The 14,256-nt window shown below is 51.0% G+C and overlaps 1 protein-coding gene across 1 annotated transcript in view; it reads right to left on the bottom strand.

Annotated features, from left to right (window-relative positions):
• Positions 1–1,723: 1,723 nt before the first annotated feature.
• The window catches only part of LOC140403545 (peptidyl-prolyl cis-trans isomerase-like), a 60,305-nt gene continuing 47,772 nt past the window's right edge, over positions 1,724–14,256 (bottom strand). Inside the window, exons 5-6 of the mRNA XM_072491537.1 lie at positions 1,993–2,068; positions 1,724–1,910 (exon numbers count right to left, since the gene is read on the bottom strand). Coding sequence (XP_072347638.1) covers positions 1,775–1,910; positions 1,993–2,068 — 212 coding nt within the window. The 3' untranslated portion in view covers positions 1,724–1,774. The remainder of the gene's footprint in view (positions 1,911–1,992; positions 2,069–14,256) is intronic.

Raw genomic sequence — 14,256 nt, forward strand, 5'->3', positions numbered from 1 at the left:
CTTGCAGAGGGTGAACGTGTCCTCGGCGTGTGCGAGGTTGAGCCTCATCCAGTTTATGGTAATGCGTAGGGCCCACATGACGGTGGCAGAGATGAGCCGGTTCTTTGCAGGAATGGAAGATAGATGTGGGCGGTGTGACGAGAAGCCCGCGAATCACGTCCACATGTTTTGGGTGTGTCCAATCTGGCAGGGATACTCGGATGTTATGTCCGAGGTTCTGGGTATGGGGAGTCTGGAGGTGGCGATATTCGGTATGTTGGAATATCCAGGAGTCCAGTTGGGGTAGAGGCCGATGTGTTGGCATTTGCCTCTCTGATAACCCGGAGATAGATTTTGTTGAGTTGGCGGAACTCGGAGCCGCCAAAGGCAGGGAATAGATGAGCGTCCTGGCAGAATTCCTGAGGTTGGAGAAGGTCAAGTTTGCTTTGCGGGGGTCGGGAGAGGGGTTCACCCGGAGGAGAAAACCATTCATTGATTTCTTCAAGGAGGTAGAAATTGGTACGGTGAGACGTGGTAGGATGTTGGTATCGGAGGAGGTTGGGGATTTGTGATTGTTCAGGTTGATGTTTTGGTCTCCTGATATTTTTTGTGCATGTATGTAAAAAGCCCTGAATAAAAATATTGTTTTAAAAAGTGAGCACCTCACACAACCCAAGTGGACTCCCGTCGGTAGGCGAGCAATGTGGGGGTTGTTGCCTAGCAACCCAATCAGACCGTGAAGCCTGGACACTGCGGGAGGCAACACCTCAGACACAGCAGCCAACACCCGAACAACCAGAGGCTGGGCCCCAACACCGGGAACAGTTCGGTGACCAGTTGGTGGGCATGTGCACCGGGGAGGGGACCAGCGCCCGGTCTAGGTAACGTTATGTGTGGGCGTCTGGGGTACAGGACCTGGGGTCACGGATTTGGCACCACGTGCAGGAGGTAGATACCTGCTCCCCGTAGGCCGTCGAGGTCATCACAGCCCTGAACCTCTACACCTCATGATCATTCCAGCGCTCGAGCAGGGGCGTAAGCGGCATCTCACAATCCACAGCCCACGAGTGCATCCGTAATGCGGGAGAGTGTGGGCTGCCACTCCAGATGGGCCAGCACAGTCGGATGAGGATCTTGTGGTGAATGGACATGTGGGCAGTGGGAGGGAGGGTCAGTCTGTATGGCATTAACAACTCACGTGTGACAGGTTATCAGGGTGGGGATTGGTGGATCCTTACCTCTGCCCCGCATGCCGACCTCCATGCTGGAGCTGGGTGAGGGCAGTGCCAGGTGCATTCTTGGTGGGGGGTCTGGTTACTCTTTCTGTGGTTTTAGTTTGTTGTTATGTTTTTTCTCAAATTGTGCTTAAAAAAAAAAAATTTTTAGGGGTATCAATTTTTTTTTCCAATTAAGGGCAATTTACTGCCACCAATTCACCTACTCTGCACATCTTTGGGTTGGGGTGAGACCCACGCAGACATGGGGAGAATGTGCAAACTCCACACGGACAGTGACTCGGGGCCGGGATTGAACCAAGGACCTTGGTGCGGTGAGGCAGCAGTGCTAACCACTGCTAACCACATGCTGCCCTTTCCATTATTGTGTTACCATCTCTTTCCCAGTATGTTCCGTACACACTAATGTAAATAATGAAATGCCAACAAATACATCTTGAAAAAATAGATATCTCCGCTTTCAAACCCTGACAAGACAACATTTTTTAAAATGACAGCACAAGCAGAAGTGTAAATGATCACATTTTATTTAAATTGTACAGTTCCATTTGCAAATACAATTAGTTCAGCTGCCCACAGTCAGAGATGGTAATTTTCTTGCTGGTTTTGCCATTTTCGCTTCCCAAATTTTCCATTTCCTTCACAACATCCATCCCGTCTGTCACAGAGCCAAACACAACATGTTTTCCATCCAACCTGCAAGATTCAAAAACAGACATTAGTGACCATTGAAAGCTGCAATGAAAACTTAGTGACAGAATATGAAGATTACACTTACCACGCAGTATTCACGGTGCAGAGAAAGAACTGGGATCCATTTGTATTTGGCCCAGCATTAGCCATGGACAGGATACCTGTGAACAGCAAGATAACAAGAAATAAGCATTCCATAAGTGTTCACTTTCCTCCCCTGTATAATTTGCATTTATTTTCACGTGTACCGAGGTACAGTGAAAATTTTTCTGCGAGCATCTCAACAGATCATTAAGTACATGAAAAGAAAAGGAAATAAAAGAAAATACATAATAGGGCAACACAAGATACACAATGTAACTGGATAACACCAGCATCGGATGAAGCATACAGGGTGTAGTGTTAATGAGGTCAGTCCATAAGAGGGTCGTTTAGGAGTCTGGTAACAGTGAGGAAGAAGCTTTTTTTGAGTCTGTTCGTGTGTGTTCGCAGACTTCTGTATCTCCTGCCCGATGGAAGAAGTTGGAAGAGTGGGTAGGCCGTGTGGGAAGGGATTTGATTATGCTGCCCGCTTTCCCCAGGCAGCGGGAGGTGTAGATGGAGTCAATGGATGGGAGGCAGGTCCGTGATGGACTGGGCAGTGTTCACGACTGAGGTTTTTTGCGGTCTTGGGCCGAGCAGTTGCCATACCAGTGTCATACCAGTTTATATTAGTGTCTTAAGGGTTAATGAAATGTTAAAATGCATTTCTGGCAGTGGGAGCGTGGAAGTGGATGAGGGGGGAGCATGAAGGTCTGCTAAGTGCAGCTAGTTTATAGGGGTCTTCTGAACTTGGATAGATTTTTAAAAATTAATTTGGAGGACCCAATTCTTTTTTTCCAATGGGGGGTGAATTTAGTGTGGCCAGTCACCTACCCAGCACATATTTTTGGGTTGTGGGGGTGAGACCCACGCAGGTTCGGGGAGAATGTGCAAACTTCACATGGACAGTGACCCGGGTCCAGGATCGAACCAGAGTCCTCGGTGCCATGAGGCAGCAGTGTTAACTACTGTGCCACCGTGCTGCCCGAACATGGATAGATTCACAAGATGGATGGACTTCAATGAGAAATCTGGAGTGTCACAGCCGAATAGCTGAATTATTGTCACAGACATTGGGGAGGAGGATGGCAGGACACAATAAATGCAAACTGGAATAATCCAGCAAACATTAAAGATCCCAGGACATAGAAATATTGGTTTGCTCTTCAGAATAAAGTTTCCCAATTTCCTGTACTTATTGACTGTCCCCTCAATTAACAGCCAGGCCTAGTTTACTGCTTGAATTGCTCTTTCCACAATTTTCACTTTCAACTGCACTCTTGGGCGGATGCTTAATGGAGACAAAGTGAGTCAAGCAAAGACTGGGGGTAAGACACCAGGTGAAGTATCCTTCCATCGGTAATGGGATCAGTAGAAATAGCAGGAAAATCCAGGCATGTCAACTGCCTCCTGAAGGCCTGTGTGAGAAATCCAAGGAGCAGTTCAGTTCAATCTTCCCCTTTAACTGAAATTATTCTTTATGCTTTAGCAGATTTTAAGTGCAGCAGCTGTATTTTGTCCTCAGACGAATGTGTCAACCAGGAGTAAAATAATTCAGGAGACGGTGGGATGAAATATTATGGATGGACCTTCTGGCTGTTCATGCTGGTAAAACCTTCCAGTCCCACCGATGCCGCAGCCCCACTGCGGGTTTCCGGTGGCGTGGGTGGATTCAATGGGAAATCCTCAGGTGCGGAGCATAATTAGAAATAACGATCACTGAGTATTTTGCTCTCCTCACCCCCAACAATAATGACCTCCCCATAATAAAGAAATCAATCCTCGAATATACATTATTCCCCTGCAAAAAAAAGAGGAATAATCTCCATCTCCTGTATGCAAGAACAGCCACGGGTCAGCTCCCCCCAACTCCTTCATGAACGCTGCCTAGACCTTCGCTCCCTCCCGAAGGTGTCAATGAGCGAGGCTTATACTGATCTATTTTTGGATGCAACACTGTTTAATCCCCACCTAAAATTAGCTGGTGTGTGTCGAAGTCCAGAGTGGCCCCTAACATCCTCTTCATAAACCCTACATCATCCCAATTCGGGGCAAACACGCCAACCAACACCACCAACCTCCCCTCCTAAGCACCTGTAACTATAACATATCTGCCACCACCTTCTCCATCCGGAGTCTAACTCTCTTATCCACCAGTATCGCGACCACACAAACCCTCCTTTCAAAGCCTGAGTGAAACACCTGCTCACCCAACGCCTCAGAAGCCTTGCCTGGTCCTTCACCCTCAGATGGGTCTCATGCAGCAGCATCACCTGGGTTCTCAAGCTCTTCAAATGCGAAAAGATGCTTGTCCGCTTCACCAGCACCACACGTTCCATGTTACTATCTGGAGGGGGGGGGGGTCTCTCACCCCCCCCCCCCTTTCTGTCAGCTCTGACCACCCCGCAAGGAATACCGGCTTCCGCGCCAACTTCTTAGGCCGACTGTACACCCAAAATGGCCCCACACCGCGCCCCATGACTGGGGCCAAGCCCTGCCCCTCGTTCCGTTAGCTAAGTACCGCTCCCCTCCATCCCAGAAACCTCCCAACTACTTTCTCTCCTAACAGCTCCTTTCTGCAAGCTCACCATCTCCTCACCACTCACACCTAGGCCAGCTGAAACCTGTCGACACAGAATCGGCAGGCCGCAGCCTTTCTTCCGCCTCTCTCCTGTTCACTAGCTAACTCAAGTTCGCTAACGAGGTTGCCCCTTCCAGAGCCTCCACCCCCCACCCACATACCGAACACAAAAGCCTGCAGCAAAACCCCCCCGACACCCAGCCCTTCTAAATAACCAAACATGTTGAACCCAAAACAAAGGGGAAAATCTCAGCACATTACAAAACAGTCCCCACCCATCCCCTCCCAATCATAACATTGGAGAACAATTTCCAAACTCAGCTCAGTCCTTCAGCCTTCTCGAACACCTCCGCTCTTCAAAGAAATGGTCCTTGGAGTTGTGCGTAACCTTCAGCATCACCGGGTAGACTACCCCGAACCGCATACCACTCTTGTCAAGCAGTGCCTTTGTTCTGTTTAAGGCCGCAAGCATCTCGGCAGCTTCACGTGACGTCCTGCTATATTCCAACATCACTGCCTTCCCACCTCATCTCCCAATTCTGCTTGGCCAATCTCAAGATCTTCTCCTTTATCAGATAGCTGTGAAAACAGACTATCACAGCCCTTGGTGAATGATTCACCCTTGGCTTCAGTCGAAATGCCTGATGAGTCCTATCCAGCTCAAAGGGGGAGGTATTATCCTCCTCCCCCAGCAGCTTCGAGAACATCCCCGAAAAGTACTCTGTCAGCCTCGGGCCCTCAGCCCCTCAGGCAGTCCCACGATCCCAATGTTCTGCCGCCATGATCTGTTCTCCAGGTCCTCCTTGGCTCTCAGCCCTTTATTACTGTCCTCCACCTTCAGCAGCAACTCTTCCAGTGAGGTGAGCTGATCTTTGTGCCGTGACGGTGCCTCCTCCACCCCATTCAAAATGTCACCATGCTCCCGCACCATCTCCAACGTCTTTCCAAGAGCTTCCTGTATTGGGACCATTCCATCTTCCACCGACTGAGAGTTCCCATCGTCTCCTTCCCATGCCGCTCAAAATGCTCAGGAAACCGTCGCTCAAACTCTACCGCCATCACCTCAGCCAGCGGTATCCACCCCCCCGTAATGGGCGCAGCCCCACCCAGCGATCTTGCTCCCGCCATCTTTCCTGCTACAAATTAAAGAGTTAATTAAAGAGAAGCATTTGGGGAAACATTTGTAGAAATTTTATCAAATGTGTAAGTCTCCTGGGCTCAATTCTCCGGCCCCATTGCACTCTGGCTCGAGCGAAAGGACACTGGTGAACAGCGGGAGAGGCCGACACCGAGAAACGCTCCAGGCGACAAACAGTTTGCGATGCAACCGGCCTGCTTGTGTGGGTGAAATTGGGATCTCGCCATAGCATGGGGAGAAACCAATTATCATCACGTAAGCCCTATTTCCATATAATTAATAATAATAATTAACGGGAGCCACCACCTATCCAACGGTCTCCCATGTTTCAGCGGCCTCCTCAGCAAGTGGTTACGCTGGCACCAATTTGTACTTCTTTTGAAAAACGTGAACCTGGCGGAACGCTTCTGTGGGGAGCCGAGGAGGTGAGTAGCCATCTTTGCTCACAGGTAAAGAGCCCGGGGGCACTGCTCATGCCATCCCAGTGCTCGGTGGGGGATGGGGGACCCCTCTGCAGGTGTAAATCCGAGTGCGGTGCCTGTGAATCGGCTGAAGAGCCTTCATTCGCGGCGAGAAGCCCATGGGGCCTCGTTAGGTGGACCAATTGACAATGACTAGCACTGCCGGTCTCACTGGGCCGAGCGCGGGAAACTCGTGGCAATTCCTGCTCACTACCACAGAGAAATAATTTCGGAAATCCCGCCCTCTGTCTTTATGAAAACATTTTTTTCCCACTTTTAAAAAATTCAATGCTTAAATTTTGTTTATTTAGAGAGTGCCCAATTCTTTTCTTTTTGTCGAAAAGGGGCAATTTAGCGTGGCCAGTCCACCAACCCTGCACATCTTTTTGGGTTGTGGGGTTGAGACCCACGCAAACACGGGGAGAATGTGCAAACTGCACACGGACAGTGACCCAGAGCCGGGATCGAACCCGGGTCCTCGGCGCCGTGAGGCAGCAGTGCTAACCACTGCGCCACCGTGCTGCCCCCAACTGCCATATCATAACGAAGGTCAAATATTTTGTGCGGGATTCTCCGGAATCGGGAAACGCATTGGGCAGAGAATCGTGCATGAGCTGAAAGTTTTTATTAAAATATATTTATTAAAGTTTTTTAACAACACAATCTTTTCCCCTTACAAACAATAACCCCCCCCCCGTAACAAAATAACACAAAATCGCACTGAGCAAGATATATACATGACAAAAGCATGAGCTGAAAGTTGTAGTCAGCGTCGGGTACACGAAGGAATGCCATACTCAGGGTGGCATGGTGGTGCGGTGGTTAGCACTGCTGCCTCACGGCGCCGAGGACCCGGGTTCGATCCCGGCCCCGGGTCACTGTCCGTGTGGAGTTTGCACATTCTCCTCATGTCTGCGTGGGTTTCATCCCCACAACCCAAAGATGTGCATTGCAGGAGGAAAGCCATACTCCAGCCTCAACAGCAGCATCAATGCATTATAATCACACATATAGTAAACGCTGTTGGCATATCAATAACCGGCCCAACCCAGTATTCTCCGGAATGCTCCAACGGCGAGATTTACTTGTGGTTTTAAAAATCGGGAGACAGGCGCTGTGGCTGCTGAGGGAGAGAGCAGAGGTGGGACATATTCCCAGAGCTGTGAATGTGGGCTGCCAATCCTGCTGCAGGCGGAATCTTGGGTGGCAGCCATGGTGTGAGTGACAGCCCCGCTCGAGGCTGATTTTTACGGACCGTTTCCCCGTTCAGAGGGTGATGTGTGGCTGAAAACGGTGTAGGGCTTGCCAGAGGGAAGTCTGACTCCATTGGTGGGACTGGTAGATGGATCCACAGATCAGAAGTGGACCAAGAAGAAGGGAGCAGCTGGAGCAGGAAAATCGTTGTGCGCCACAGCTTAATATAGATTACATAGAATTTACAGTGCAGAAGGAGGCCAGTCAGCCCATCGAGCCTGCACCAGCCCTTGGAAAGAGCACCGCCCAGAACTCCGACCCACACCCGTAACCCCACCCAACCCCTTTGGACACTAAGGGCAATTTAGCATGGCCAATCCACCTTACCTGCACGTCTTTGGACTGTGGGAGGAAACCGGAGCACCCGGAGAAAACCCACGCAGACACGGGGAGGATGTGCAGACTCCGCACAGACAGTGACCCTAGTCGGGAATCGAACCTGGGACCCTGGAGCTGTGAAGCGACAATGCTAACCACTGTGCTACCGTGCCGCCCTAATATGGCGGACGGTGCAGCGCCTGCGCTGCCTTACTCAATGGTCGATGGACCAACTGGTGAACATCTTAAATGAGAGGTTCAACCAGCAGAGGAGAGAGGCCCATGAGGACCTAGCCAAGGATGTAAACCTTTTGAAGTCAGGAATCGACCAAGTTCAGCAGAGACTCGAGTCCCAGGACCAGGCGATCCAGAAAGTGGAGGAGACGGTGCGTGAGCACAAAGATCAGTTGGCTTTGTTGGCTGCTGAGGTGGGAGTAATGCGAGAGGCTCAGAAGCGGCTACAGGAGAAGGTAGAGGACCTTGAGAACTGTTTCTGGAAGCAGTACTTGAGAATTGTAGGATGCCTGAAGGCATTGAGGGAGCGGACGCTGACACATATGTGGCTGGAATGCTGGAAAAGCTGATGAGAGAGGACTTCCGGTGGCATCCATGGTGTGAGTGGGCGGACATTTGGTGGCTCCTGCTCGTGGTGGACTTTTTGGACCAATTCCCCCGATTTACATTCGATCTGATCGAAAAAAACAAGGTGCTGGTGAGGTGGAAGAGGAGGGTGCCCCGCCAGTGTATGGATTCATGGACCAGAAGTGGTCTGAAAAGAAGAGAGCCTTCGTTGAAAACTGGAGTGGAGCCTGTGACACAGGTCAGTATGGCGGAAGGTCAGGGACCAAAACTGCCGGCCCAGTGGTTAACGGAGCAACTTGTGGCCTTTCTCCAGGAGACATCTGCTCAGCAGAGAAAGGAGTATCCAGAAGACCTGGCCACGGTGGCGGATCCGATAATGGCGGGGATTGATCGCATGGAGCAGAGATTGGAAACCCAGGGCCGGGCGATCCAGAAGGTGGAAGAGGTGGTGGCTGAGCATGACGACCAGCTAGCCGTGATGGCGGTGGAGATAGGGCTGATGAAGGACCATCAGAAGAGGCTGCAGGACAAAGTGGAGGATCTGGAGAACAGATCATGCAGACTGAATCTGAGGATTGTCGGCCTGCCGGAGGGCAGCGAGGGAACAGACGGCGGTGCATATCTGACGTGCATGTTTGAGAAGTTGCTGGGGCGTTCACTCGGCCCTTAAGAGGTGGACAGGGCGCTTATGAGGAAGCCACAAAGGAATGAGCCGCCGAGAGCGATGGTGGTACGAATGCACCGGTTGCTGGATAAGGAACAGATCTTGAGGTGGGCCATGGTGACGAGGCGCTGCTTATGGGAAGGCAGCGAGCTGCGCATCTATCAGGACCGTGGTGTGGAACTGGCCAAAAGGAGAGCGAGTTTCAATAAAGCAAAATCAGCCCTTTTTAAGAAGAGGGTGAAGTTCGGCATGCTGTACCCAACACATTTGTGGGTCACAGCACCCACACTGGAGATTAGATGCAGGACTGTTAGCAGAACAGGAGGTGGGTGAGCAGGTGAGGGAGACCTTCCAGAATTATGTGGAGACAAATGACACAGGGGAGGTCTCAGCAGCAACGGTATGGGATGTGCTGAAGGCAGTAGTGAGGGGCGAGTTTATTTCGATATGGGCGCATAGGGAGAAAGTGGAGCGGGCAGAGATGGACAGGCTGGTTAGGAAGATTCTTCAGGTCGATAGGAGGTACCTGGAGGCCCCGGAGACAGGGCTGTTGAAGGAGTGGCAGAAGCTACAGATGCAGTTTGGTCTGTTATCTACAGGGAAGGCGGTGGGGCAGTGGAGGAAGGCATGAGGGGCGGTTTATTAGTATGGAGAGAAGGCCAGCAGGATGTTAACACACCAGCATAGGAAACGGGAGGCGGCGAGGGAGATAGTAAGAGTGAAGAATAGAGGGGGGAAAACACGGTCTTGGACCCAGCAGGGGTGAACAGGGTGTTCAAGGAATTTTATAGTAGGCTGTACGAGTTGGAACCCCAGCTAGGGTGGAGGGGATGAGGCGGTTTTTGAAGGACTGGAGTTTCCGAGGGTGGAGGAAGAGTTGATGGAGGGTCTGGGAGCCCCGATTGGGGTTTTTGAAGAAGTGGAAGGATTGGAGACTATGCAGTCGGGCAAGGCCCAGGAGCCGGATGGGTACCCAGTGGGATTCTACAAAACGTGCTGAGCCTCTTGCTGGTAAGGGCGTTTAATGAGGCTAGGGAGTGAGGTGTCCTTCCCCCAACAATGTCACAGGCTTCGATCTCTCTGATTCTGAAGTGGGAGAAGATGCCAGAACAATGTGGGTCATACCGGCCAATCTCCCTTCTGAATGTAGATGCTAAATTGCTGGCCTCGAGGATAATGGATTGTGTCCCAGGGGTGATAGGGGAGGACCAGACGGGATTTGTCAAAGGAAGGCAGTTAACGGCCAATGTTAGACGGCTGTTGAATATTATCATGATGCCTTCTGAGGGTAGGGATGTGGAGGTAGTGGTCACTAGGGATGTGGAGAAGACCGTTGACCTTGTGGAGTGGGATTATTTGTGGAAGGTCCTGGGGCAGTTTGGGTTTGGATAGGGTACACTGGGTCCATGCACCGGTGGCGAGTGTGCGGACGAACCGAGTGAGCTTGGATTATTTTAGACAGTACTGGGGGATGAGGCAGGGATGTCCACTCTCCCCCATTGCTGTTTGCCTTGGCTATAGAGCCGTTGGCATTAGTGCTGACAGCATCAAAGGACTGGAAGTGGTTAGTCCAGCAGGGGGGTGCGGTGGAGCACGTTATATGCGGAAGACTTACTCCTGTATATTTCGGACCCGTTAGGGGGGATGGGAGAGATTATGTGGATCCTAGGGTAATTTGGCCGGTTCTCAGGTATAAATTGAATATGGGTAAGAGTGAGGTCTTTGTGATCCAGGCGAGGTGGCAGGAGAGGAGACTGGGGAGATGCCGTTTAAAGTGGTGGGAGGGTGTTTTTGATACTTGGCAACTCGGGTGGCATGGGAATGGGAGCAGTTACATAAATTAAATCTGGCCCGGTTGGTTGAGCAGATGAAGGAGAACTTTCGGAGGTGGGACATGCTTCCGCTGTCACTGGCGGGGTGGGTACAGACTGTAAAGGTGACGGTTCTCCCGTGATTTTGTTTATTTTCCAGTGTGTCTGTATTTTTATCCCAAAAGCTTTTTTTAAGAAGGTCAATGCGGGGATCTCTGGGTTTGTATGGACGGGTAAAACCCCGCTAGTAAGGTGCTGTTGGAGCAGGGCTGGGGGGGAGGGGGGGGGGGGAGAGCTGGCCTGAACGAACTGTAGGAAGTATTACTGGGCGGCAAATATAGCCATAATCAGGTAGTGGGGGAGATGTCAGTGTGGGAGCGGGTGGAGGCGGCATCGTGTAGGGACACAAGTTTAGGGGCATTCGTAAAGGCACCTCTGCCTTTCTTGGCAGCTTGGTACTCCACAAGCCCGGTGGTACTGGCAGCTTTGAGGGTATGGGAGCAGTAGCGGAAGCAGATGCAAGTGGAGGGAGCGTCGGTGTGGGCTCCAATTTGTGGGAACCACCGGTTTGTGCTGGGGAGGCTGGATGGAGGGTTTTGAAGGTGGCAGAGAGCAGGGATTGAGAGGCTGAGGGACCTGTTTACTGAAGGAAGCTTTCCATGTTTGGAGCATTTGGAGGAGGAGGAGTTGGAACTGCCAGGAGGGAATGAGTTTTGTTGTCTGCAGGTGAGACTTTGTACCAAGGCAGGTTTTTTTAAAGGGGTGGAGGACAGGTATAAGCTGTGTGCGGGAGGACACTCAAACCATGTCCACATGTTTTGGGCATGTCCGAAGCTTAGCGGATTCTGGCAGGGATTTGCCAATGTCATGTCCACGGTCTTAAAGACAAAGGTGGTACCGAGTCCAGAGGTGGCGTTTTTGGAGTGTCGGAAGACCTGGGAGTCCAGGGGGCAAGAGAGGCTGACGTTTTGGCCTTTGCCTCCTTGGTAGCCCGGAGACAGATCTTATTGGCGTGGAGGAACTCGGAGCCCCTGAAATCGGGGTATGGGTTAGCGACATGGCTGGGTTTAACACCATAAGACATAGGAGCAGAATTAGGCCACTCGGCCCATCGAGTCTGCTCCGACATTCAATCATGGCTGATATTTTTCTCATCCCCATTCTCCTGCCTTCTCCCCATAACCCCTGATCCCCTTATTGATCAAAAACCTATCTATCGACTTCTGCTCTGGAGTGAACAGTTGCAGATTTAGCAGCTGCCGCTCTTGGTGGTTTTTTAACGGCTTTTAAGCTGGACTTCTGGGAGAATTTTGCAACATAAGTGGATAAAAGCGAGAGAAGAAGGTGGCCCCTATTTTATGGAGCTGCACCCAAGAAACAATCGTAAAAGAAGAAATCAGAAGTTGGTTGGGAGTGAAGTTCAGAGTTTGGTGGATGCAATGGCAGAGGAGCAAAATTCAACCAAACCAGCTCAATGGGCTAAATACTTGGATGAGAAGCTCGCCCAGAATTGTAAGGAGTGTGCGGAGGACCTGACCCGGGCGGTGGCCTCCATTAAGGAGGTGGTCGACCGGGTGGAGGAGAAAGTGACGACCCAGGGACAGGCGACCCAAAAGTTGCAGGAGCTGGCGGCAGAACAGGAGCAGCAGTCCACTGCGATGGCATTGGAAATTAATATTTTACAGGATCGGCAGAAATGGTTCTTGGAGAAGGTGGAGGACCCGGAGAATCGTTCTCGCAGGCAGAATAACCGGATTGTCGGGCTGCCAGAGGGAAAGGAGGGATTGGATGCCGGTGCGTATGTGGGGAAGATGCTGGAGAAGATGCTCGAGGAAGATGCGTTTGACAGCCCGTTAGAGGTGGACCGGGCTCACAGGGTGCCCAGGCGTAAGCCCCAGGGTGGTGAGGCTGCATCGGTTCCTGGACAAGGAACACATTATGAGGTGGGCCAGGCAGACAAAACTTCATGTGGGAAGAGGCAGAGATTCGGGTGTATCAAGATTTGGGAGCAGAACTCGTAAAGAGGAGGGCGAGTTTTAATAAGGTTAAGGCGGCCCTGTATGCGAAGGACATAAAATTCGGACTGCTCTACCCGGCTCGTCTTTGGGTGACGTACGAGAACCGGGAACAGTATTTTGGCTCACCAGAAGAAGTGGCGGCCCTCATGAAAGACAATAATCTGGTAGAGGCATAATGACATTAAAATCTAGATGGTAGTGGGCTGAGTTAAAAGTTTTGTGTTGCTTTATATTTATAGAACCTCAGCCTTTCACTGTATCTTAAGTTGTGTTGATCAGGAAAAGAAGGATGTCTCTGATTGATTTGATTTTGATTTGTTATATGTACCGAGATACAGTTAAAAAGTTTTTTTAGTTGCGTGCGAGGGAACAAAAAGAAAAGATGTTTGAGTTTCTGCATGCATAATCTTTTCTTCTTCTGTTTGATTTTCCTTCTATTGTTTTGGGCTCTGTTTGAAGGTGATGGGACTGATAAGATGGTGTAAAGGGAGGAGGGGTGAGCATCTGTGCACAAGGACCTTGGACATTGTTTGTTTGCTTTCTGTGTTTGTTGTTATTGTTTTGAGAACTTATGTTAAGAATGTGGGCAAGGGAATCGAGCAGGTGGTAGGATACTGGGCACTGGGGGCTGCTAGGCTAGCTAGGAGAGCTGGTTCACAGGAGCAAAGTGGGGGGAGAGCTGAAGAGAGATGGAGTAGGGGGAGAAGGCAGGGAGGGAGAGGCCTGCTGACGACTAGGGGACTTTTAGGAGGTTGGAGATGGAGACCAGATGGCAGTGGCTGCCGAGGGGCGGGCCAGGGGAGGTGCGGGATATGGGCTAAGGGCTGGTCTAGGAAAGGTCATGGCTGATCGACAAGGGAGAGGGGGGGGGCAAGAGACCCCCCAACCAGACTGGTTGCATGGAATGTTCGTGGACGGAATGGGCCTGTCAAAAGTTCTCACACTTGAGACTGGGGGACCAGGTTAGACTGAAGAAGGGATGGGTCAGACAGGTATTCCATTCGTAACTGGACTTTAAAACAAGGGGAGCAGCCATCCTGATTAACAAAAGGGTGCCATTTGAGATGGGGAAGATAGAGGCAGACCCGGGAGGCAGATTTATTATGGTTAGCGGGAAACTGGAGGGAATGGCAGTGGTGTTGGCAAATATATATAAGGTGCTGGGAGAGATCCCGGACCTTGACTCGCACCGGTTGGTTATGGGGGGTGACTTCAACACGGTCCTGGATCCAAGAATGGACCGGTCGAGTTCTAGGTCAGGGAAAGTATCAGCAATGGCGAAAGAACTGCGGGGGGTTTATGGAGCGCATGGGAGGGGTTGATCCGTGGAGATTCGGGAGGCCAAGGAGCAAAGAATATTCATTTTACTCCCATGTGCACAAGGTATACTCCAGGATAGATTTTTTTGTACTGGATAAAACACTGTTAGCGGGGATGGAGG

This window comes from Scyliorhinus torazame, chromosome 28 (genome assembly GCF_047496885.1).
Source record: "Scyliorhinus torazame isolate Kashiwa2021f chromosome 28, sScyTor2.1, whole genome shotgun sequence".
In the NCBI taxonomy this organism is placed as follows: Eukaryota; Metazoa; Chordata; class Chondrichthyes; order Carcharhiniformes; family Scyliorhinidae; genus Scyliorhinus; species Scyliorhinus torazame.